We start from the raw sequence: 24,073 nt of genomic DNA on the forward strand, positions 1-24,073 counted from the left end.
AGTTCCCCTTCAAAGCTGCGGCCCTGGTCAGAATGGACCCTTTTAGGAACCCCGTAGGTATAGAACCATCTCTCTGTCAAAATTTTGACTACTGTGTGGGCCTTTTGATTAGACGTTGGGTATGCTTGAGTGAACTTAGAAAAGACATCTGTTACGACCAGTATATGTTCCCTCCCATCACTGGCTCTCTCCAAAGTAGTAAAGTCGATGGCTAACACTTCTAATGGTTTGGAGGCCATTAAGTGTCCCATAAAAGTTCTGACTGATGGTCGTACTGCTTTGGAAACGACACAACGTTCACACTCTTTGCACCACTGGTCAATGTCTGAACGCATGTTAGGCCAGTAGCATCTCTCCCGGACAAGGGCTGTTGTCCTCTCTGCTCCCTGGTGGCCATGATTGTCATGTAGGCTGGTCAGTACCTCCGTTTGTAGTGCTTTTGGTAATAGCAGCTGGTGCACTACCTGCCGTCCTGGGGGCATCTGCACTTCCCGATACAGCACACCGTCTTTCTCCCTGATTCTCTTCCACTGCCTGGCGAGCTCCAAGACCTGGTCTGATTCCCTTGACCGCTCTCCTTTGTTCGGGGGGCGCCGTCTCCTCCAGTAGTTAAGGAATGGTTTGATGACTAGGTCGGTGGCTTGCAGGGCCTGCAGGTCCGCCTTCTCCCGCACTGGAGCTGCATCCATGGCCATGGCATGGACAGCGAGCCGTGGTTGTCCCACTGGGCACTGAATGAAGCTATTGGATACTTGTGGGGGGACAGCAAAGCCAGGTGCAATGGCTGGGAGGGATTGAGGCCTTGGGGTGTTTGGTTGTCGGGACAGAGCGTCTGCGTTGCGGTTGGCTGTGCCGGGGCGGTACTTAATGTCGAAGTTGAAACTGGCCAACTGGGATGCCCACCGCTGTTCTACAGCTGCCAATTTAGCCGTCTGGAGATAGCTCAAGGGGTTATTATCTGTGTATACAGTAAAGGTCGACCCCAGGAGGTATTCTCGGAACTTCTCCGTCACTGCCCACTTCAAAGCTAAAAATTCCAATTTCATGGAGCTGTAGTTGGACATGTTTCTCTCTGTTGGCTTTAGTCCCCGACTGGCAAAGGCAATTGGCCTTCGTACGCCATCTTGTTCTTGTGACAATACCGCGCCAAGGCCCTGGTAACTGGCATCAGTCTCCAAGATGAAGGGCTTCTTAAAATCAGCGTATCCGAGGACAGGGGCAGTGACCAGCTTGTTCTTTAGTGTCTGGAATGCCTGTTCGCAGTGTTCATTCCAATGTCCTTCCAACTTGGCACTGACCTTTGACCGTGGCTTCTTTGGGCCTCCCTCCAACTCCCCAACCACTCTGTGCAGTGGGGAAGCATGCCTGGCGAATCCCTCCACGTACCGCCTATAGTACGAGCAAAACCCCAGGAACGAGCGGAGTTCAGTCACTGTTGATGGGCGTTTCCACTCTACTACTGCCTTGGTCTTCTCCGGGTCGGTGGCCACACCGTCAGCGGAAATGACGTGGCCCAGGTATTTCACCTCCCTCTGAAAGAAGTGGCATTTGGACATCTTCAGTTTCAGGTTGTGCTGCTGAAGTCGATTCAAGACCATCTCCAACCGCTGCAGGTGTTGGCTGAAGGTTGTGGAGAAAATGACGACATCATCCAAGTACAGTAGGAGTGACTGGAAGCTCTGGTCACCAAAGATGCGCTCCATCAGGCGTTGGAAGGTGCCTGGTGCGTTGCAAAGTCCAAATGGCATTCTGTTGAATTCGAAAAGGCCAAACGGGGTACAGAAGGCCGTCTTTTCTTTGTCTTTCTCTGCCATCGGTACTTGGTTGTAGCCGCTTGCCAGGTCAAGGGTCGAGAACCATTTGGCACCTGTAAGGGCATCCAGTGACTCCTCGATGCGTGGTAGGGGGTAAGCGTCCTTTCTGGTCTTGGCGTTGAGTAGTCTGTAATCGACACACAGCCGTATATCCCCACACTTCTTCTGGACCACCACGATGGGGGAGGAGTAGGGGCTGCAGCTCGCTCTCACGATACCCCGCTGCAGAAGGTCTTGTATATGGGCCTTGACCAGAGAGAACTGGGAAGGGGGAAGGCGACGGTACCGTTGGCGTACGGGAGCCTCGTCTATCAGCGGGATGTCATGGTGGATCAGGTTGGTACAGCCAAGCTCCCCCTCCTCCACGCTGAATGCACCTCGATACTTCATCAACAGGGTCTTTGCTGCTTCTACATCCTCCGGAGGCAGGTCAGGCCATTTCAAATCGTTCAGACCAGGGAGGAGAGGCAAAGGTGGGGAGGACTGTGCCACTGTGGACTGAATGAACACGACTTGCCGGTCAGGATCTCCAAACTGCTCCTCCACCTGCACCGAGTGTGAGTGCAGCTCGGCCAGGTGTAATATCCCCAGCAAAGTTTTTGGCTTCAGCCATTGGTCCTCCTCTCCCACATTCACAACCGGGATGTCGACAGTCCCCCGGGAGACAGCAAGGAGGGCACTGGAAATCAGTAGGTTCGCAGGGAGGTGGCCTTTCCCATAGGGCAGGGGCTCCAGCATGACACTATCCAAGGCTGGACCCGGGCCTTGGTTACATGTAGCCTGGATGAACCGTAGGGAACCTGCTGGTATGCGGATTGCTGGTCCTGGCAGTGCCACCGCTTCCCCCACACAGCCCGTCTGTAGGAGGCGCTCCATCTGTTGGCACTCTGATAACGCTCGTGCCCAGTCCTTTCCAGCTTGTTGCACTGAGGGAGAAGAGAAGAGGTTGTTACCATGTTCCCTAAATAGTACAGAATGGCAGCCACTGATTATGTTCATTCCAAGCAGGCCAGGTACAGCAGTTTTCCGCTGCATGGAACCTGGGTCACGGGGATCTTTTACAACCAGGATGCCCATCCGTGGGAGGACCATGCCCAGGACTTCAACGTCAAGTTCCACATATCCCAAGTATGGGATGTCCAATCCATTGGCTGCTGTCAAGTGAAGCCAGTTACACGATTTCAGCTGTTCGTTGGTTTGGGGCTTCAGGTGTTCTTCAAAGAAGGTCTGTGTTACAGTAGTGACCATTGACCCTGTGTCTAGCAAGGACGGCACCATAACCCCCCCTATGTTGACCTTAACCACCGGGCAATGTCCAATTAACCTAGATGCTAAACTGGTTTGTTTGGAACCCAAGAATCCCCCTCCTGTTGCCGGGTTTCCATCAACAGAGGGCGCTAGTTTTCCTGATGCTCTACTGCATTCACCTGTACCCCCAACCTTGGACCCTGGCCCCTTGGCCCCACCCCACCTGGGAGTCCACCAATGTTAACCCGACAAAACCTCGCAATATGGCCTGCTCTATTGCATCGCCTGCATATTGGTTTACCGTCTGGTTGGAATTGGTATGGCTTTGGCCTGTTGCCACTGGAGATGTCCTGGGGGTTCACATAGTTGTGCGCAGAGGGGGGGCGAGAGGAAGAGGGGCCTAGGTGTTCAAGAATGGCATCGAGTTGCACCTGCTGTCGGCGTAAACACTCTTTTAACTCCCCCAACTCATCACTGGGCTTAACAGAAATGGCATTAGTATCAACATCACAATTATCCACTCCCGAGGCCTGAGCGTCACAAGAATAAGCCCGAGCTCTTTGAGCACCGCTAGGGGGCCCTCGTTTTTCCCATTTGATGGCTACATTACGTACTTGACTAAATGACTGGTTAGGGTGCTGCTGAACCAGGTAAGCCAATTCACGCTGTAACTTAGCATCACGTACATTCTCAATGAAAGTGTCACGAATCACCAATTCCGGGTGTGAAACCCCACGTGGATCTTTGCCTTTAAGCAGCTCCATCAAATGTAGCAAAGCATGAGAAAATTCACGGATAGATTCATTATCCTGTTGTCTGCGTTGAAAGAACTGCCTTTGTAGTGTCACATAGGTCTGATCACAACCAAAGTTATCCAATAAAATATTAAAAATAGACTCAGGATTTGCTCTGTCTGCAGGAGAACCAAATTTAATTTCCCTCTTAGCTTCCCCATCTAAGAGATCACAGAGAAAGGCTGCCTGTTCAGCTGGAGATGTATGTCTCACTGACAGGGACTTTCGCGCCTCCTCCACCCAATCCTCCACAGTTAAACCATCCTGAGTCATAACGCCTGAGAAGCGTGGACATTTCCTCTCTCTCGGTGCATAAATATACACCCGCTCTGGGGCTGAGTTCTCGCCAACACCGTCAGCCGCTACCTGGCTAGATGGCCCAGGGGTCTCTGTATTAAAAGCAACATTACCCCTGTCTCGCAGCCTGTTATTTTCTGCCTGTAGCTGCTCCACAAGCTCGGTCAGTGCCCTGATTTGTTCATCAGGTTCAGACATTTTTTCCAGCTTTCAACACAGCACCAAACTATGAAGAACCTAGGGCAGCGGTGAACACCACCAACAGAAATGTCCAGGATGTGTGCTTCCAGGTGATACTGCCACTAGGAGGCGATGAGGTCCTCTTGATCTCCTGGACAACCACTGCTCCTTTCCTCCAACCCTAACACGTTGCTGTACAAAACTCTGTGCCTCCAATTCATAAACACAAAAAGCCTCTGTGTCCTGCCAACAACGCCAAATGTGACCAAATGAGTGCTGCTCATACCCTTTTAAACAATCATCTGGTAATCAAAATCCCCATGCAGGTAATGGTAACTTTAGGGAGAGACAGAGGCTTCTGTGTGTACAATTATATCACATTTATTGATAATCACAATTAAAAGAAACAAGCCATCCAACAGATAAAATGGGTACTTTTAGGTACGGGACCGAGGGACACAATAACACCTCCTACTACATCACTGCAAACGTAAATAAAGATAAATAAAAGCACTGCTCAAAGGCACAAATGAGCACACCAATACTATTAAAAATACTATAAAAACGTCACACTGTAGAAGTGGGGAAGGGGGGGGGGGGGGGGCCCGGTCACCCTGTACGAAGTACACCAAAATAAAATAACACTTCCTACAAAAATAGTTGAGGCACGAGAGTAGCAATGCTTCAAATAAAAACTGTATAAAAATAAAACTGTATAAAAATAAAATGGAGGAAAGGAGCAATGGCTGCCTGCTGACCGCTGTGTCACCAGTCCAGCCTGCAATATACACAGACCAATTAGACACTGAATACTTATACTGTCCATCATATACTGGCCAGTTTAACACTCTACCTCTTGGGCCTACAGCATTTACTTGCCCAGCAAGTAAGGGTAACGCTCAGGATCCTCACAGGAATTCAGGTCCAGTCTAACACAGTAAGAAAACAAAATAATATTAATTCTTAAATTAACAATATAATGAAGAATCAGACTGAAAGTGGTTGCATGCCAATGCATGAGTCATACCTCATTTCTGTTGCTAAAATGTGTGTGTGTGGAATCTGTCCCCAACAGCACCATTCACAGTCTTGGTACTTTAGACACACAGGTGCTGCACTCACACCCACACACGCACGCACTGATCCCAACGGAGCAAACGAGAACAAACGATACTTCCGCTCTTCTCACGAGAGTTTATACAGGCTCAGATTACCGCTCTGCATAAATCTAGGTAGGTGGCTCCCAGGTCCTAGTGTCCCACCCGTCACAGATAGATAGATAGATAGATAGATAGATAGATAGATAGATAGATAGATAGATAGATAGATAGATAGATAGATAGATAGATAGATAGATAGATAGATAGATAGATAGATAGATAGATAGATAGATAGGCAAGGCAAGTTTATTTGTATAGCATAATTCAACACAAGGTAATTCAAAGTGCTTTACATCAACATTAAAAGCGGCAACAGTAATTAACAAATAAAATTACGCACATTTTGATGTATAACACACCTTGGTGCACGTTATGGTTCGGGCGAAGAAGCGGCAGTTCATTAATTGCATTAATAGCATATATAAACAATATAGCAAAATTCCTTGCATCAGTCACAGTAAAATGCATTAAAAAAGTCTAACAAGACAAGTGAGCAGGATGACTGCTATCCTTGATGAAGTAGTAGTAGTAGTAGTAGTAGTAGTAGTAGTCGTAGTATTAATGTCATCAAAAATGCAGTAGTCACATGCAGCCTCACTTTCCACATCAGTAATGTTGTAAAAGATTGATATTGTAAAGTAAATAGTTCCTCACATGTCATTAGAAGACAACTAAACCCCTCTAACACAATGATGAATCCAAACGGCCATGTTTCAAGTTTGTTTCCCATTAGTCTACCCTGTGCATTTCAAATGAAGTGATGAAAACATTATGTGCGGAAAACAAAATTAACACGTGAATCATGTTATCCTCTTGAAAACCAAGACCAGCCTTAGCTTTAATTCGGACAGAACTTTATCAAACCCTGAAGTCAGTGTAGCACATGCATAATTTAAATATGATTTATTGAGCAGGGAGATTGATGCTCGAGGAGGATTTCTTGTGACTCTGAAGGCATTAGTGTTCTTCATCCAGATGAGAGCTGCGTGCCACCACAAAGAGCGCCTGCTGCCACGCTTGTAAACATTTCATTCATATTAATTTTAATAGAATTCCAATGTTGCATAAAATGTCATTTTAGAAACCTTGCTGCCTTTTATGGTGAACAATGATAATATAATGGGTATAGGGGAGAGAAAAAAAAAGAAAGAAAAACAGCTGCAAAACATCCTGGTGTGCCTGTGATAAATATTCTTATCAGAAATTATTGCTATTGTTGTGAATTTTGTGTACAATTTGAGGGCTCAGTGCTCAATTTGGAAAATTGCTAGAGCATGGATTCTCAGTATTAGATAACCTACAGCCCAAGGGATAATTACTTTTGCTGTGTGTGCATTTTATGATTTTTTTTTTTGGAAGGGGGTCATATTCCGAAATTCTCATTATAGTATTTTACTTCTCTCCCTGCAGCATTATTCATTTGAAAGTAAAAGTCTAGTTATGGCATATTTAGGGTTTCATGACACACACCCTATGATTGCCCTCTACAGTGGCCTGCAACCCCCTGAGTTTGTTGTTTATGTCTCCATTTTCATCTTTTATTCATGTGTTCAAAGCTATTCGTGCTCAACTGTGATTTTACTATTCCAACCTGCATGCATGTGTGTATTTTTATTCACTTTCCCCGTTTCTCTGCAGTATCCACAACTCTCAGCACATTGCGCTTATCTTCAGATCTATATAGATTTATTTTCATCCAGTCACGTCCCAGCCGACAACCACACTCTTGCAAGATTATATTGAGCCCCACTTCTTAAATTCATAACTTAGTTTTTTTCGACATACAGTATATATATACTGTGTGTGTGCATAAATCCTGTCCACATTACACAAAAATAGATTTGATTTCAGCAAATTAAACATCTAGTAATGACAGGTCTTGTGGCAGCTGGAGCTTTGAAGGTTGACTAATTTCCCCTCAGGCAAGATGCTGAACCCCCTCAGTACCCCAGCTTGTGACTGCGTTGGGATGAAAGCCTCGACTCACTAAAATATAAGATATAACACTCTTTATTTGATCAGATTTCATTGACTGTGAACAGAATGTAAGATATTCAAACGTCATCCACATTCAGAAGCTGACCAAGAACAACTATTTCTCATTTCAAATAAACATAGAGGACAAGCACACCTTGTCCCAATGCTTGTTTTTTAATAAGATTCTCATCCTTTCGGATTAGTTGTGATAAATAAATAAGAGATACCTGAATTTGTTTAAAGACCGTCTCTCAGCAAAGCTTTCCAGGTCATCTTGTGTATTTATATTTATCATCTGGCAGCAGCAACTAGACTTGATATCCTTATTTGTCTGCGATATGTTTGGCGTAACAAAATATATTTTTAAGTAAAGTGAGTTGTGGTTAAATATAGACAACGATTATGATTCAAATGTGGTGGAAAGCTCATGAGCACGGGGATGGATGCATGGATGGAGACATGAAAGAGCAGCGGCACACAATCCTAATGCAGATGTCAGCAGCTGATATCTTTTTTTGGGGGGGTAACCAGCAGCAAAGATGTAAGCGTTGCTTGTTTTATAGACACTGTGAGTAGTCAAAGCTAAAATGAATGATAATCCTCAGGAGCGGCGCACACGGATGACCTGTGGCTGAGCTCGGCCACAGGAGGTCTCCACTGACAACCACACTGACATGTTCCTCTGTGAGCGCCACAAAGATTTCCAGTAGCCTTTCATGCTTTCGAAACCTTGCTGAGAAGGCGGGAGGCAAAAAAAAAAGGAAAAAAGACTGGAGACACGGCACACGTGGTTATCATTTTCCTTTAATTCAATTGATCTTTCAAAGGGTTTACAAAGCCTGCTAATTAAATGCTTTTATTTTCCTTTTCAAAACGTTAATACCATTCAAGAATACAGCTGCATTTTCCTGACATATCCAGACCCCAGCGAGATTATTATCTGCAGAGTAGCACCCAGAAAGTCAATGAAGAGGCAATATTTCATATAATAGTAGTTCTCTCTGTTATAGATAGAAATAAATCCATGCAATATCCATCTCTAGCTGTCTTATGTCTTGTTAAACATTTGGCACCATCTTTATGAGGAGGTCAGTGAGAGCACACTGAGGTCCGTCTCAAGGTTCTCTGCAAGGAAACAAAGAGATTTTTTTTCATCCTTATAATTTGACTGTGCAGTCGTTTGTTTTTTTGACAGTCCGGTATCAAGCATCTGATTCTGAAAGCGATGGCTGTTCAAGTATCAGGAAGGGAGAACTTTTCTCTTAGTTTTACAGAGACTATGATGCAAAAAGCCTGAACCACCAAAGGGATGTAAAGGACCCTTACCGTTGTTTTTAAAAAATACTTAGATAGTAACAAGAATTGCATGATTTATAAATGTTTTTTTTCTAAGTATAATACAAGCTTAGAAGCACTACACGTCATGTAGCTGTCAGTGCTGTGCAACCAATATTCAATATTACTACTGATAATAACAATATTCATAATGATCATAACAATTCATCGTAAAAATGAGCAAATGCTAAGTCAACTATCAGGTAAAGGAAATGTTTCAACAGTGTGCTTTATCTTCCAAAACAGACTGAACGGAAAAAAAGGCGGCGGGACCGCAGTGCGAGGATCACACTGGTCGGACAGAAATTGGCACTGGAACATATTGAACACCCTAAAAGACTGAGAGTCCCTCAGAAACGGAGGAGCAGCTATCGAAAAGGAGCAGAGAAACATGCAGGCCTTTGCTTTGGCATTAATGTCAAAGGCCTTGCCATTCACTCTAGGACAGGAAAAAAGAACCAGGCTCAGGAAACACGCCCAGAAAAACTAATGGGAAAGTTTAGGAAACTTGCAGGGAAACATGTTTTTTCGACTCCACCCAGACGGGAGCTGCAGGATCAGCTGAAACCGAGTGGGGAGGAGGCGGCAGAAACGTGAATAATCTTTGACTCTAGGGTTGGTTGCTGTGATGAACCTACTGCTGGAGACACACATGATGTGCAGCCCCGTCCTTCCTTTTCTAAATGCAACTGTCATTTTTTACCATGTGAGAGAAAGATCCTGTTTCTGTGCTTTAATCTCGTCCTCACTGCACTGCAGCACTAAAACAAGGAGGTTCAATTTTAGTGACTCGGCAGGAAAATTAAAAGAGAAACCACTTCAGAGGAAAGTGTCAAATTTTAGTGAGACTTTCTGTAAGTGATGCTACAAATAGACGAACCTTTGCACTGGAATGGGGGAAAAAAGAAAGAAATGTTTGATATACTCTACAACAAAAATGAATGGTTTTTATAAAGGTAAGTGGAATACATTGTTTTAGACACTGGGCAAATTGCTGTTTCCTGAGGCAAGTTAAGATCTAGCACAATAAAATAAGAAATTAAAACAAAAAAACCCAAACATCTCTCATCTCATGAAGCACTGAGCAAGGCTGTTCTCTAATAACAAAGCAATAACAAACCTATTTAACAAGACATGATACGCTCACTGGGTTGCCAGTTTGGGAGCCGACTCCCTCAAAGCCTTCAGCCACCGGGACAGAGCTGACCAACAACTGAGTGTCCACCTGGAAAAACTCAACTCAACGCCTATGGCCAGTAGCTTCAGGTGTGGTGAAGACAGAGAAGCCAGGCAACGCCATGCCTGCACCCACACGACTCCAGCCGCGGGTCATCAGAGGATGGTGCAGAAGAACTTCTTCTCCCGGAACGGGTTCTCGGAGGCGGGAACCGGGATGATGAGCGGGTCCTCGCGTATGTGGGCGTCACAGTATGCCATCAGGTCCGCAGCCGCTTTGGACACCTGGAATGTGGAGACGGAGGACAAGGAATCCCAAAGGTGAGCAGACGTTCATCTTGAAAGATAAAAATTAAAAATGTATGTCAGACATTGAGACCACAGAGATGAATTCTTATTTCAAACCTGAACCTCTCTTTCTAAATATTCATATAATATCACATATTAATGAAATATGGGGGACAGCAAGGCAGCGAATGAGATGGAAACATGTTTCCAGCTGTGTATCATGGAGCTAATTTGTATAATTTAAAAATCACTCTTTGTTTTCTCTGTTTTTTTATGTTTCACCAACTTGGTTTTCAACCATTAGTTGATCATTCTTATTTTTACATTTCGTTTTATAACATGATTGTCATCAGCACAAGCACACCTTGTCCCAATGCTTGTTTTTAATAAGATTCTCATCCTTTCGGATTAGTTGTGATAAATAAATAAGAGATACCTGAATTTGTTTAAACACTGTCTCTCAGCAAAGCTTTCCGGGTCATCTTGTGTATTTATCATCTGGCAGCAGCAACTAGACTTGATATCCTTATTTATTCATATAATATCACATATTAATGAAATATGGCGGACAGCAAGGCAGCGAATGAGATGGAAACATGTTTCCAGCTGTGTATCATGGAGCAATTTGTATAATTTAAAAATCACTCTTTGTTTTCTCTGTTTTTTATGTTTCACCAACTTGGTAACTGCGTGTTATTTTGGTTGGTTTTCAACCATTAGTTGATCATTCTTATTTTTACATTTCATTTTATAACATGATTGTCATCGTTTTGGGGGATCTTCTAGTTCTGCATCTCTTAGGGATGATAGCATGAATATATTAGAATAGTTATTGAAATTTTGTCTTTTCGTGGCCTCTTTACTTCTGTGCTTCATTAAAACTGTTTTGTGGCTCTTTCAGGGACATTTCTGGGACAAGATCAGAGTCCTCCTTGACTTCTTGGCCCCCTGGGTATGAGCATGGTTGGCTCGTTTATAATCTACTCACGAATCCCATTATGTGCCATATAAATGTGGGGAATGACTCCCTAAGGTTGAGTATGACCTTAACTAATTTCTAGGTAGGTTCATGCATAAGTATTAAGAGATAGAGCAGTTTTTAATCAGGGCTACGGTGAGCACAAACTGAGAGACTACAACCTTGCACGCAGACCAACAGTGAACTACTTCCACTAAAAGTAGGAAGTTGCACATTGTTTTTATTTTTAAATAGTCCTCCCCCCAAAAAAGTACTGTAGAGTCAGACTGTATGTGCACGCAGGCGGCTGCTCGGGAGCTGAGAGGTAGATTACAGGAGGGGAGGCGTGAAATGGAGAGCAGCTGCAACGGCAGGACGGCGAGGGCTCTGGGATCTACTTTTACAACCAAACCATCTGATCTTAGCTGCCACTTCACCTCACTCACCGCTGCTCGCACCCAGAAATACAGCACACAAATCCATCGGATGGCCTCACAGCTTTCATGTTAGATATGGATTATTAAACAATTTCTTCTACAATGGGGCAGTGAACAAAGAAGGCATGTGTAAATGATTTTGGATACATATTATTGGCCTAGTTTTCTTTATGTTGTCTTGATGTCAGTTTAACTATCAGATAAAAAGGTCAGGGATTCATGTAAACAGTGTAATTAAAAAAAAAACTTACTCAAAGTGTTTGCGACTATTTCCTGAAGCAGTTTAATGTCTGATAATGCGATGAGCTACATGCAACTTCAGCTAAATAACTCATTTTGGGCTTTCTGTGGGATTTATTGACATAATTACATTTTTTAAATTGTAATTAATCGAAAGATTTTCATAGTTAACTTGTGATAAACACAAGTAATTTTTTAATGTTCTATGTACCTTAAAAGGATATTTTTCAAATAATTGTTCTCGTTTTAAACAAACTGTCGTTGCTGTATTATCATACATCAGACATATCCTTAAAGTCTTGAAAGGTCAAACTTTGGTCCAACAGCAACGTTGATCTGAGTAGTTTTAAAGCAGAATAGTAACGATTTAAACATCCCACGTTTTTAATAAACATTTATAATCTAGTTCACAAAACTGCTTTGGTTTGTATGAAGTATTTTCACTCCATGAAAACTCAGAGTGAATTTATATAAATGAAACACCTTCAATCATAATATGAGGCGTGACCTTATGATTGACAGTGGCCTCAGCCAATGGCTATCCATCATCACTTCGTAACAGTTTGTACTAATCAAGCCTCGGCTAAACAGAGCGATAGTTGGTCATTTGGCCACTGACACATGTGAAGCGGGATATTCTGCTGTATTTGTCCGACTGCAGCTCTGAAGTTCCTCCGACGTGGGTCGACTTAAAGATGTGGTAGATAAAGCTAACTTTGATTGCTATACGGTGGGCGTGTGCTAAAGCAACATGGCGGCGAGCCATATGAAGAAATAGTTTATATTCTTTATTTCTTTGTATTTTACAGTCTATGAGGGTAAAACAACGTTAAAACCGCTCTTCAGTAAACCAAAGTATCCTAACCGATGCTTCTTGGACTGTATTTTACGGTCTTTTCCAAACTACGGGTTGGGCACGAGGGTCCTATTTTTTGAAACGGGTGCGTAAATCTTGCATACATTTTTGTGTTTGTGTTACTGCATTAACTTTGACAGTCCCAGTTATATATTTGGCACCATGATGACATTAAGCAGATGTGATTTTTAACATGTTCACTGCTTTACTTTTGCATAAATGTTACTCTGCATCAGAAACCAGGTTAGCATCTCATCGATTGCCACTAAACATAATTAAAATGGAAACTTATGATATACAGTATAGCAGTGTATGTTCAAAACAAAAGAACAAAAATGTATTCAATGAAAAATGTTAGGTGAAGGTCAGACTATTATCAAAATCAAAATGATTTATTCCTGGAAGAAAATGTTTTTCCATCTTATTCAGTCAAGATGAAACATGGACCGAGACAAACTCATGACATCGATCAGACTTCTCACAACCTATGTGTTGTCAATTCACTCGGCTTCATTTTATCATTCATTGGTTTTGAATTACTCTGAAATGATATAGTTTTTGGCTATTTGAAAAAGATGTAACCTACAAAACTGACATCAAAGTGTGCTTGAAAAGGAATGAGTTTCCCAAAAAGTTTGAATACAGTATAAATAGAGAATCCCTGAAAGTCTTTCAGTTTGGATGCCAGATTTGTGTGGGAAAATAGTTCAATTTTAAGATAATTTTCACAGAAATGTTGGGAATTTTGCAGCACAATTTGCAGCACATTACATAATGAAAAGAGGAAATCCAGAAAAGTTTCTGCACAACGCTGAAAACCTTTAATGATTTGCCTTCATCTTTTGGCCATGGTAGCAGCAGATTAAAAAACAGACGCGAGTCTGTTTTTTAATCAAATTTTTCTGCATCAACCCAGTAACACTTATGGAAAAACCATTGTCCATTAACAGAACTCATCTATTTCATCTGCAAATGCAATTTCGACCCAGAGATTGTGTAAATGATGGAAGAAGCTGTTTGTTGTCAGATGTGAGGAAGCATTGCTATTAGACTCGGAAATGTCTCTGCCTACAAAAACAGCTTCTCTCTTGACATAATAAACACCTCTGACTGGTATACTGGTGGATAGAAAGACTTTCACGACTCCATACGAACGTGTTCTCGTAGAAACACATTTTTACACCAGTTTTTACGGTGGCCGACAAGGGCCAAATGCACTGCAACGGCCTAATGCGTCTCAGTTAAGGAAAACGGCTTCAAGTACAGAAACGATTCAAATTCACAAACTCAAAACGAGGTACAAAAAGAGGAACGTGGTGCAAATGAAAAAACGTGCTGCAAAAAACAAAGACAAATGCAGCATCATCAAACGCGCTGCAAATAGAGAAACGATGCAAAGCACAAAACGATATAAAACAAGAAACAATTTTCAAAAGAAAAACGCTTCATAACCTGTCACTACAACCGGAAGTGCTCCAAACCTGCAGGGGGCGCTCTCGGCATAACAGAGACCGAACAGCTGACTGAACCACAGTGTTTACATCCATTACGAAACGTTTCTTTATTATATTTTACACCAGACGATACAATGTACAGCGTTGTACAGTGATATAAACATCGTATATAAATATAGTCAGATAAAAATCACATTACCGTTCCCGCTGTATGTTTAAACCATGGATGTAAACACTGTGGTTCAGTCAGCTGTTCAGTCTCGGCCGAGAGCGCCCCCTGCAGGTTTGGAGCACTTCCTGTTGTAGTGACCGTATATGAAGCGTTTTTCTTTTGAAGATGGTTTCTTGTTTTATATCGTTTTGTGCTTTGCATCGTTTCTCTATTTGCAGCGCGTTTGATGATGCTGCATTTGTCTTTGTTTTTTGCAGCATGTTTTTTCATTTGCACCACGTTCCTCTTTTTGTACCTTGTTTTGAGTTTGTGAATTTGAATCGTTTCTGTATTTTAAGCTGTTTTTCTTAACTGAGACGCATTAGGCTGTTGCAGTGCGTTTGGCCCTTGTCGGCCACCGTAGGTTTTGGCTTCAGGGGAGGAATCAGGAGGACCTGAGACTTCATAATGACATTGTACCACCCGGCCGGTGCCATGACTGAGGGTTCATCCATCCGTTATCCCACCATCTTTGATGAAATCTCAAAACTCAAAGAAAGACAAAGAAAAACTAGACACAATTCTGTGTCTAGCTGAACAGCACCACTTCCTCTGAGCACAAACTACAGAAAACAAAAAAACTTTTTCCCCCCTATTCTTTAATTCATGGACACGTTCTTTGAGCTGAAAAAAAAAGGCGAGGAAACATATGACATGGGACATATTAGTACACACGTCATGTATAACGTGCACCTGTGTGACTGCAGGATAATAAATTAAGATTTTAGAGCCACCCAAATGAAGTCTTATTCAGGCAACGTTTTGCTCATTTAAACAAGACAAAGCCACACTACACCACTGTATATTCTGCATGATTTAAAACAACATGGCAACCTTTGTAACCAGTATCTAAAGAGAGAGAGAGAGAGAAAAGTGTATTAACAAATTATAAACATCACTCATCTCTAGTTCTCCTTTGTTGACTCTGTTGGGTTTCAGCTGGTATTTTTTATATCGTTGTATTTACGTTACACCAGCTTCGTGGATTAGTTTTGTGATTCCCGTGCCGCTGATGTAAGACACCCATGACTCAACACTCCCAGAAGTCTGTTTTTGCAGTTCCTGGGACACAGAGAGGAAAACTTCCACTATCAACACACAGTTACCAACTCTGATTAAAGTGATAGAAACCAGTTTTATACGAGCTGTAAAAGATCATTCTCACTAAATCAGATGAAATATAGTAAACATAACTCCTCTCTGACCTAACCGAGGCACAGAGCACAATAACCCAACCTGCATCAAGGGAAACATGGAACAAAAACCTCTCTTGCAGTATGAGTAAACGGTCTGATTACTTTTATAGTTAAAGTAATAATTATAATAACTGCAGGAAGGGTTTCTTCAGGAAACAGGAACCCCACAGGGCAAAAAGTGGTACTGCACGCTGTGTGTCGCTGGGCCCAGACTGATCGTAATTACACTGCAGCCCCGTGACGGAGGGAGAGCCCTTCTAATTATCACAGATCACATTCCTTTGGCTGGATAAGCAATTAATGAGAAAGTGGTGATCCCTCAATCAGCGGCACAGAGACTGCTCTTGTCGCTGATACGTTCTTTCCCTCGTCAGATCCTTTAATTAAATTTAAGGGATCACCAGATGTCTGTTTCCTCTGCTTTTATTTCCAACCCCATTCTTTGTTGGTAACCCCTCTTTTCTTTTGGGTAATAATAAACAATTAAGTGGATCTCAGTAGCCAATGACCTGCACGTGCTGATAAACAATACACACTAGTTTTATATTTCATGCATAAAATCTTACATAACGTAACATTTAGACTGCCCATGGCGTCAGACACTCTGCTGCCTAAGACGATTGCTCCTTTCTGAATGGGTTTTATTATGTTTTTCTCTCATTACTGCTAATGAGGAAGATTGGGAGGACTACGACTACCATCCAGGCTTGTAATTGACACCATGAGAACATGAGCTTGTTGCCCCTCAGCACCTCACGCAACGGAGCCGCTGATCCAACCAGCGACGTTCCAGTTGGAAGGCAACTGAGTAAAAATACCAGTTAGTTCATCTAGAAATTAGCAAACTATGAAGTGACAAAACAACTGGAGCCTTCCAAAACCGTGAGCACAAGTTAGATACTATCCCCTCTCTCTGTTAAAAGGAAGCAGCTCATACAGGTGTTCTCTTGTTATGCTGAACAGGGACGATGCTGTCCGGCCCTGGAGACGTCCTCGGGGCTGCGGGGCCACGAGTCCCCGAGCAAACCAGGAGCCAATCAAAAAGAGATGATGTTACATAGGGATGGGCGGTATGGACTAAAACATTTATCACGACAATTTCTGGCATTTATCCTGATAACGATAAAAAAAATACCAATACAAAAACGTCATCAACGGGAATCTTTCTTTCTTTCTTTGTTTCTTTGTTTCTTTGTTTCTTTCTTTGTTTCTTTCTTTGTTTCTTTGTTTCTTTGTTTCTTTGTTTCTTTGTTTCTTTCTTTCTTTGTTTCTTTCTTTGTTTCTTTGTTTCTTTGTTTCTTTGTTTCTTTCTTTCTTTCTTTCTTTCAGGCTCATTTCTTTCTTTCTTTCTTTCTTTCTTTCTTTCTTTCTTTCTTTCTTTCTTTCTTTCTTTCTTTCTTTCTTTCTTTCTGGCTCATATCTTTCTTTCTTTCTTTCTTTCTTTCTTTCTTTCTTTCTTTCTTTCTTTCTTTCTTTCTTTCTTTCTTTCAGGCTCATATCTTTCTTTCTTTCTTTCTTTCTTTCTTTCTTTCTTTCTTTCTTTCTTTCTTTCTTTCTTTCTTTCTTTCTTTCTTTCAGGCTCATATCTTTCTTTCTTTCTTTCTTTCTTTCTTTCATTCTTTCTTTCTTTCTTTCAGGCTCATATCTTTCTTTCTTTCATTCTTTCTTTCTTTCTTTCTTTCAGGCTCATATCTTTCTTTCTTTCATTCTTTCTTTCTTTCTTTCAGGCTCATATCTTTCTTTCTTTCTTTCTTTCTTTCTTTCTTTCTTTCTTTCTTTCTTTCTGGCTCATTTCTTTCTTTCTTTCTTTCAGGCTCATATCTTTCTTTCTTTCTTTCTTTCTTTCTTTCTTTCTTTCTTTCTTTCTTTCTTTCTTTCTTTCTTTCTTTCTTTCTTTCTTTCTTTCTTTCTTTCTTTCTTTCAGGCTCATTTCCTTCCTTCCTTCCTTCCTTCCTTCCTTCCTTCCTTCCTTCCTTCCTTCCTTCCTTCCTTCCTTCCTTCCTTCCTTCCTTCCTTCCCTCACACGTACGTTGTGCGTGGATTTAACACAGAACCATAAATCAGCTTTACACAAAAACATCATCAACAGGAATTTATCGTTTTTACTGCGAGATGAGAAATTCTTGCCGTGGGGAATTTTTTGGACGGTATATCGTGAACGGTAAAATATCGCCCATTCCTAATGTTACAAGTGTTAAAGTTGGACAAGAAGTTGTGCGTGAAAAATGTCAGGTAGCAGCCTCTTTAAACAACCAAAACCTTCAGAATGGACAGAGATTAACCCTTTATTGGGCTGAACTCTGATGACTAGCTCAACTAAAGAAATGGTGATATGCTGTAATAGTTTTGTGATGTTTTAAAGCAGTGAGACCACATCAACCATGAATAGGAAACCGGGATCTAAAATCTATTTTTCATACTTGTTTGATGAGAAAACAGAATTTTATATTGAGCTGTAATTTTTGCTCCATCCCTAACATGCTTGTGGGGGGGCTGCTGGAGGCGGCGGGAGTCAGGACGATATGAGCTGCAGAGCGTTATCTAAACTTCTCTGGTCCCTTTGCTGCATCGGTTAATTTTAAGATGAAATGACGTCATGCTCCATCTTACGAGGTCAGAAAAAAACATATTTCCTTATTAAATCCTTGATTGGCAATATTAATTAACTGTAAGATGCATTAAGCAACACACATAAGCCCATCCAACTGCACCAGCTCAAATGTACATTTTGAAATGATTTATAATTTTGAAATACCTCTCAACAGACCCATATGTAAAAGGAGTAGTTGAGGTTTCTCCAACTTTTCAAGGAGGAACCTCAACTACCTTCAGCAGGTTTTCCAGATGAAATTCCCGACCTAAAACTCGGAAATTCCAACTTTGAGGACAAAAAAACGATTTAACTTGCTATCAACTAGGGATGGGTGGTATGGACTAAAAAGTTTATCACGATAATTTCTGGCATTTATCCCGATAACGATAAATGACGATAAAAACCTTTGTAACTATAAATCATTCACCACATTCAGTCTTTGGAGCCCCCAAATCACTGCTCTAAAAGATACTAAATGCTACTAAACTACACCAATGAAATCGAATTGATAAAAAACAATTAAATGCGTTACACCTGTACTGCAGAACTGTAATGACTCAAGCTCCTCACTCTCAGAACCGCCATGTTTGTTACACAAACATCAACGGGAATCTTTCTTTCTTTCTTTCTTTCTTTCTTTCTTTCTTTCTTTCTTTCTTTCTTTCTTTCTTTCTTTCTTTCTTTCTTTCTTTCTTTCTTTCTTTCTTTCTTTCTTTCTTTCTTTCTTTCTTTCTTTCTTTCTTTCTTTCTTTCTTCCTTCACGTACTTGTGCGTGGATTTAACGCTGAACCATAAATCAGCTTTACACAAAAACATCATCAACGGGAATTTATCGTTTTTACCACGAGATGACAAATTCTTACTGTGGGGAATTTTTTTGACGGTATATCGTGAACGGTAAAATATCGCCCATTCCTACTATGAACATGTTGCACCACGCTGTCATGCGGAAGTCAAAAACAAGAAAAGGCTTCATGTGGTGAGAGGAAGCTCTCAAATAAATCAGCGTCAGCTTTGAGACTGAATTATGCAAGTTGGACGATGAGATATAAAATATAGCGACATTTATGGTCCACCAATAATGTGCAGGAGTCCCTGTTCTGCTGCTGCGGAGAGGGAAGCTGGAGAGAGACACCTGGCTGGTAAACCTCAACGTGCCCATCGATGTGAGTCATCCCAGAAATACAACTGTGCTTCAGTTACGTTGGAAAACATCATCATTGCTTCTCTCCACCAAAGCTGGGCTGAGGGGGAGACCAAACGCTAAGCCTTCCATTCAATAACTGAAACTGGATCAATTATTCAATAACATCTTATCTTATTCTTGGTTTGTTCAGCGAGTAAGAAACCCGGACGGGAATCCTCAATACAATTTGCAGATGTCGCATGACAAGCAGAACCAAGCACCTTTGAGACTGAAATTATACTGCTCTAATATTGTGATTGCCAGTTATGACATTTCTTTAATCGTCGGATCAATTCAAATTGACGATTTATAGCCCAAAGGATGACGACGTAGGACACAGTTTGATAAAATAACATTATTTTCCTTCATCAGAGGCTGAGATGACAAAGACTGCACGTGTTTGGTCCCACGGCAGTGAACAGTTTACCAAAAAGACTCGTGTAGAAGGTTTCTGCTCGGTTAACTTGACCGTTATCTGCATCTTAATCCAGAGAACCGGGGATGATGGGATGATGCTGCAGGAAAGGATGGATGTCATGTACGCGGATGACTGTCAACAAACATTACGTCTCTTTTATTGCACTGCAAACTCAGTGTATGAGGTTTCAGATCAACCATTTCAGCATGACGATCTTGGTTTCACAAGCGGGTGAATTTTAGAGCCAAACGCGTCTCCACCCAGACACGTGGAACCCAGGGGGAAAAGAAAAGCCCCCGTACCTTTATCCTGTCCATGCAGGCCTCCATCTTCAGCTGCTCCACAGCTTTCCTGGCATGGGAGATGCTTGCCGTGCTGTTGTTGGCGATGCCGTCCTTCATGGTGCTCCTGCGATGCCAAACGGAAGCAGAAGGAAGTCAGTGAACGTCACATTAGGGCTGGGGATCGATTCAAATGTCAAGAATCGATTCGATTCCGATTCTTAAGATTCAGAATCGATTATCAAGATTTGATTCGATCCGATCCGATTCGATTCCGATATTGATTTGGGTTAGTGTTATTAAAACTGTTTTTTTAGCTGTTGCATGAATTATATGACTGTCGTTATGCAAAATATTACTACTAGTATTATATTGAGATTCAACAGCAAGTATTGGCAGCTAATGATGCTGTAAGGACCAATCAGCTCCCAGAATGCTGATAGAACTGCTTTCAGAAACATCATGTGGGTCAGAATTATCAAACAGATCCAGGGAGGAAACAGAGACGGATGAAATCGGTTTTATTTTTTCCCACATTCCGTTTTTATTTGTTCCATTTTCGGTCTATTTTGGTTTTTAATTTTTGAGCATTTGGTTTTTAGCATTTTTTGCAAATGTAACCCCAAGACAGTATATAAAGTAATGAAATATAGACAATTTATGCAATTATAACCTTTAACACTTTAATGTTTTCATACGGCAAAAACATGGCACCAGTTATTCTCGTGTCCAACAAAACATTCCTTTTTTGGGGATAAACAAAAAAATAACCAAAAGTTGTAATGTAATGATGAAAAAAAAAATACATAAATAAATAAAAGAAAAAAAAATTAAAAATAAACCCAAAAAAAAATAAAAGAAAAAAAAAATCGATCTTTAGACATATGAATCGATTTTTAGGAATTAATATGAGAATCGATTTAGAATTGGGAAATCGATTTTTTCAACACAGGCCTATACGTCACATGCAACCCAGAGAGGGGCACCTAACCCCCTGGAGACATCCCTGCCCCTCCTAGGGAGCAGCTATTCTCCACCACAAGCTTCTCGTCATTGATGTGTCTGGGCAAGCCTGTTTTACGGCACCCATGCTTCATTTTGTCTGGAGAAGCAGCTAAAGAGCTTTGAAGGGAGCAGCTGTACAGCAGTTTGACATCCTTGAGTCACTGCTCATGCAGGACCGTCTTCCTCCCTCGCCTCCGTCTAATTGTGAGCAAGCAGTTGGCTGGATTACTCGGACAAAACACACTCAAACTGCAACTCAGGTGCTTTTCTCAAGTGCAACCTCTGAAGCAAACGACACTGGGGGTCCAGGGACCCTTCCAGACAACCAACCAAGTACATGCTTTTAAAGGTACTTAAGTATCCAAAAGTAAATGCTTTTAAATGTACTTTAAGTAAAAGTAAGAGTAAGAGTAAGAGTAGATTTCTTATTTTCCACATCAGTAAATTACTATATTTTTTCTAAATTAATTATTGCGGGCGGCTATGTCTTGACTTTTTGCAGCTCTGTCTTGACAAACGCAGGCTACTTTGGCGGTATCGTTTTGAGGAGGCTTGACGTATTTACGCTTTACGTACATCCCAGTGGAGAGCGTGCACTGTGATAGGTCTCCTCCTTTGACAAAAACAGCTTGTGCCCAATAGGATTTTAGGGAAGAAGAAAAAAGAAGAAAAAAGAGCAGACCTGAAAGTAACGAGTACTTTTCAGCCTTCCTAGAAATTTACTCGAGTAAAAGTAAAAATATTTGTGTTGGAAATGTAAATTTACTCAGTTACTGTACACCACTGCCTGTAGATCAGTGTAGGTTATGACTACATCTTGATCTCATTTTAGCCCCACCACCCCAAACACACACACACACACACACACACACACACACACACACACACACACACACACACACACACACACACACACACACACACACACACACACACACACACACACACACACACACACACACACACACACACACACACACACAGTTTGGCAGCCTCAGCAGACAGAGGGGACACCTGACCACAGATATAACAATGTGCATGGAGACATTTCTCTGAGGTGGGGTGCTGCTCAATCCATTTATCTAATTTCAATCCCCTTATTTCATTTCCAACACCTCAAATATAATTAAAAAATAAATAAAACAATCTTAAACGGATATTATGAAGCAGATGTTTGGTAAAGGGGGTGCAGGTGGTGCTTTCATTGTGCTATGCAACCCTTCCTGGCCCTGAAACACATTCATAGCTCTTAATCCCCCCCTTGCAGGAAGCTACCAGGCCTTTTCCATTCAGGTTTCCCCTCGATCCGTCCATCCAGAGGCTCTGCCCCCCCATGTGTCGTTTTACCCCAATGAAACAGCTAATTATTGAAGCAGATCTGTCAAACACGGGCGGCTCTTATTTCTAAGGAGAATGAATTGTGGGCACACGGCGAGCTGCGGCCCACATTAGAGCAGAAAACAGCAAAAGCACACACACCATCGGGTAGAAATTAATTGATTTCAGGTGGATTTCAAGCATCTCGACAGTCTCTAGCAGCATTGCGTGGCTGTGTGTGCGGATATAATGGACTACAGCCGACCTACCTGTGAAATGTACCAGCGCTTTCTTTTCCAATTTGGAGAATTCCGGGTTGACTCCACCCAACACACACACACAGATGGAAATAAATAAAGAAAGAAAGGAAAGAGAGGATCCGTCAAATGTGGAATGATGAGAGGAAATCCCAGGCTCGCTGCTGGTTCGTGGAGCTGGAGATGGAGATGTAGCAGCAGCAGGAGGGGGAAACCTCGCAGTGACGGAGAGATGCGGGCTGGATCTGGATCTGGAGCCGCAGCAAACACGCGTCTCCCGGCGAATGAGATAAGGCTCCCGGAGCCTTATTTCATTAGATTTTATTATTTTTAAATTTTATTATAATTTTCTGCTGCAGAGGGAAACAGATATCTGCAGGCTTCCCCCTTTTTTTATTTTTACATCAGCTTTGACATCACTGGGTTCCCCCCACCCAAACCCGCCATCAAGGCAAGGCAAGGCAAATTTTATAAAGCACTTTTTTTTTTTATGGATTTGATTTGATTTATTTTAGTACATGTAAAAAACAACACTTCAAGAGAAGTTTAAGAAAAAACAACAAAAACAAAGAATTTCATCCTTTAACACTTGATATCTTCATTTAGGCTACATGTGCAAAAAAGGAGTATGAAGAAGTGTAAATTTATTTAATCCTACCCCCATTCACTAATCATTTAACCTGTATTTATAAATACTCACACACTGCTAAGAATTATTATTATTATGTACTGTAATTATACTCACACATACCTATATATACACTAGTTGAATATTTCTATATAATTGTACACACATGCCCATATAAATATTTATATAAATATACTTATTTACACTATACTGTCTCTATTCACACACACACACACACACACACACACACACACACACACACACACACACACACACACACACACACACACACACATATATATATATATATATATATATATATATATATATGTATGTATGATGAAATCAAACAAAGCACTAACTCTATACAGTTAAAAAAAAACATACAAGAAAGCAATTCTTGACAAGTATAAAAATGGGGACCTCTAAAGAAAGTAATTTTCCTTACATATGTATTTCTTTGATTATTATTTTGTTCTTTGTGGGATGGATCATATATGAAACAAATATAACTGCCTGCATTCAAGGCTGTTCGTGGATCATTGTAGAGGTGACTGGGAGATTGGACTTTTGAATTTAGGATATTGTAGGAGACCGGTTCAATGATGACTGATATTGTTTATTGGTTGTTCGTGTTGTATTTATTTTTTGTTATTTTGTGTTTTCCTTCTTTTCTTTTAATTTTTTTTTATTTGTATAAGTTATATATGATATATGATATTGTGAGGAAGGGACAGGACTAAATAAGCGTTCTGCTTCCTCCTGTT

General features: G+C 41.5%; 1 protein-coding gene across 1 annotated transcript; it reads right to left on the bottom strand.

Moving 5' to 3' along the window:
* Positions 1-8,278: 8,278 nt before the first annotated feature.
* On the bottom strand, positions 8,279-22,923 carry LOC133463316 (guanine nucleotide-binding protein G(I)/G(S)/G(O) subunit gamma-4). Its single transcript, XM_061744798.1, has 3 exons — positions 22,691-22,923; positions 20,121-20,226; positions 8,279-10,266 (listed from the first exon to the last, which is right to left on the bottom strand). Exons 2-3 carry the CDS (start codon positions 20,217-20,219, stop codon positions 10,138-10,140), a joined length of 228 nt encoding a protein of 75 aa, XP_061600782.1. The 5' UTR covers positions 20,220-20,226; positions 22,691-22,923; the 3' UTR covers positions 8,279-10,137.
* Between the last annotated feature and the right edge of the window lie 1,150 nt (positions 22,924-24,073).

This window comes from Cololabis saira, chromosome 17 (assembly GCF_033807715.1).
Source record: "Cololabis saira isolate AMF1-May2022 chromosome 17, fColSai1.1, whole genome shotgun sequence".
Lineage (NCBI taxonomy): Eukaryota > Metazoa > Chordata > Actinopteri > Beloniformes > Belonidae > Cololabis > Cololabis saira.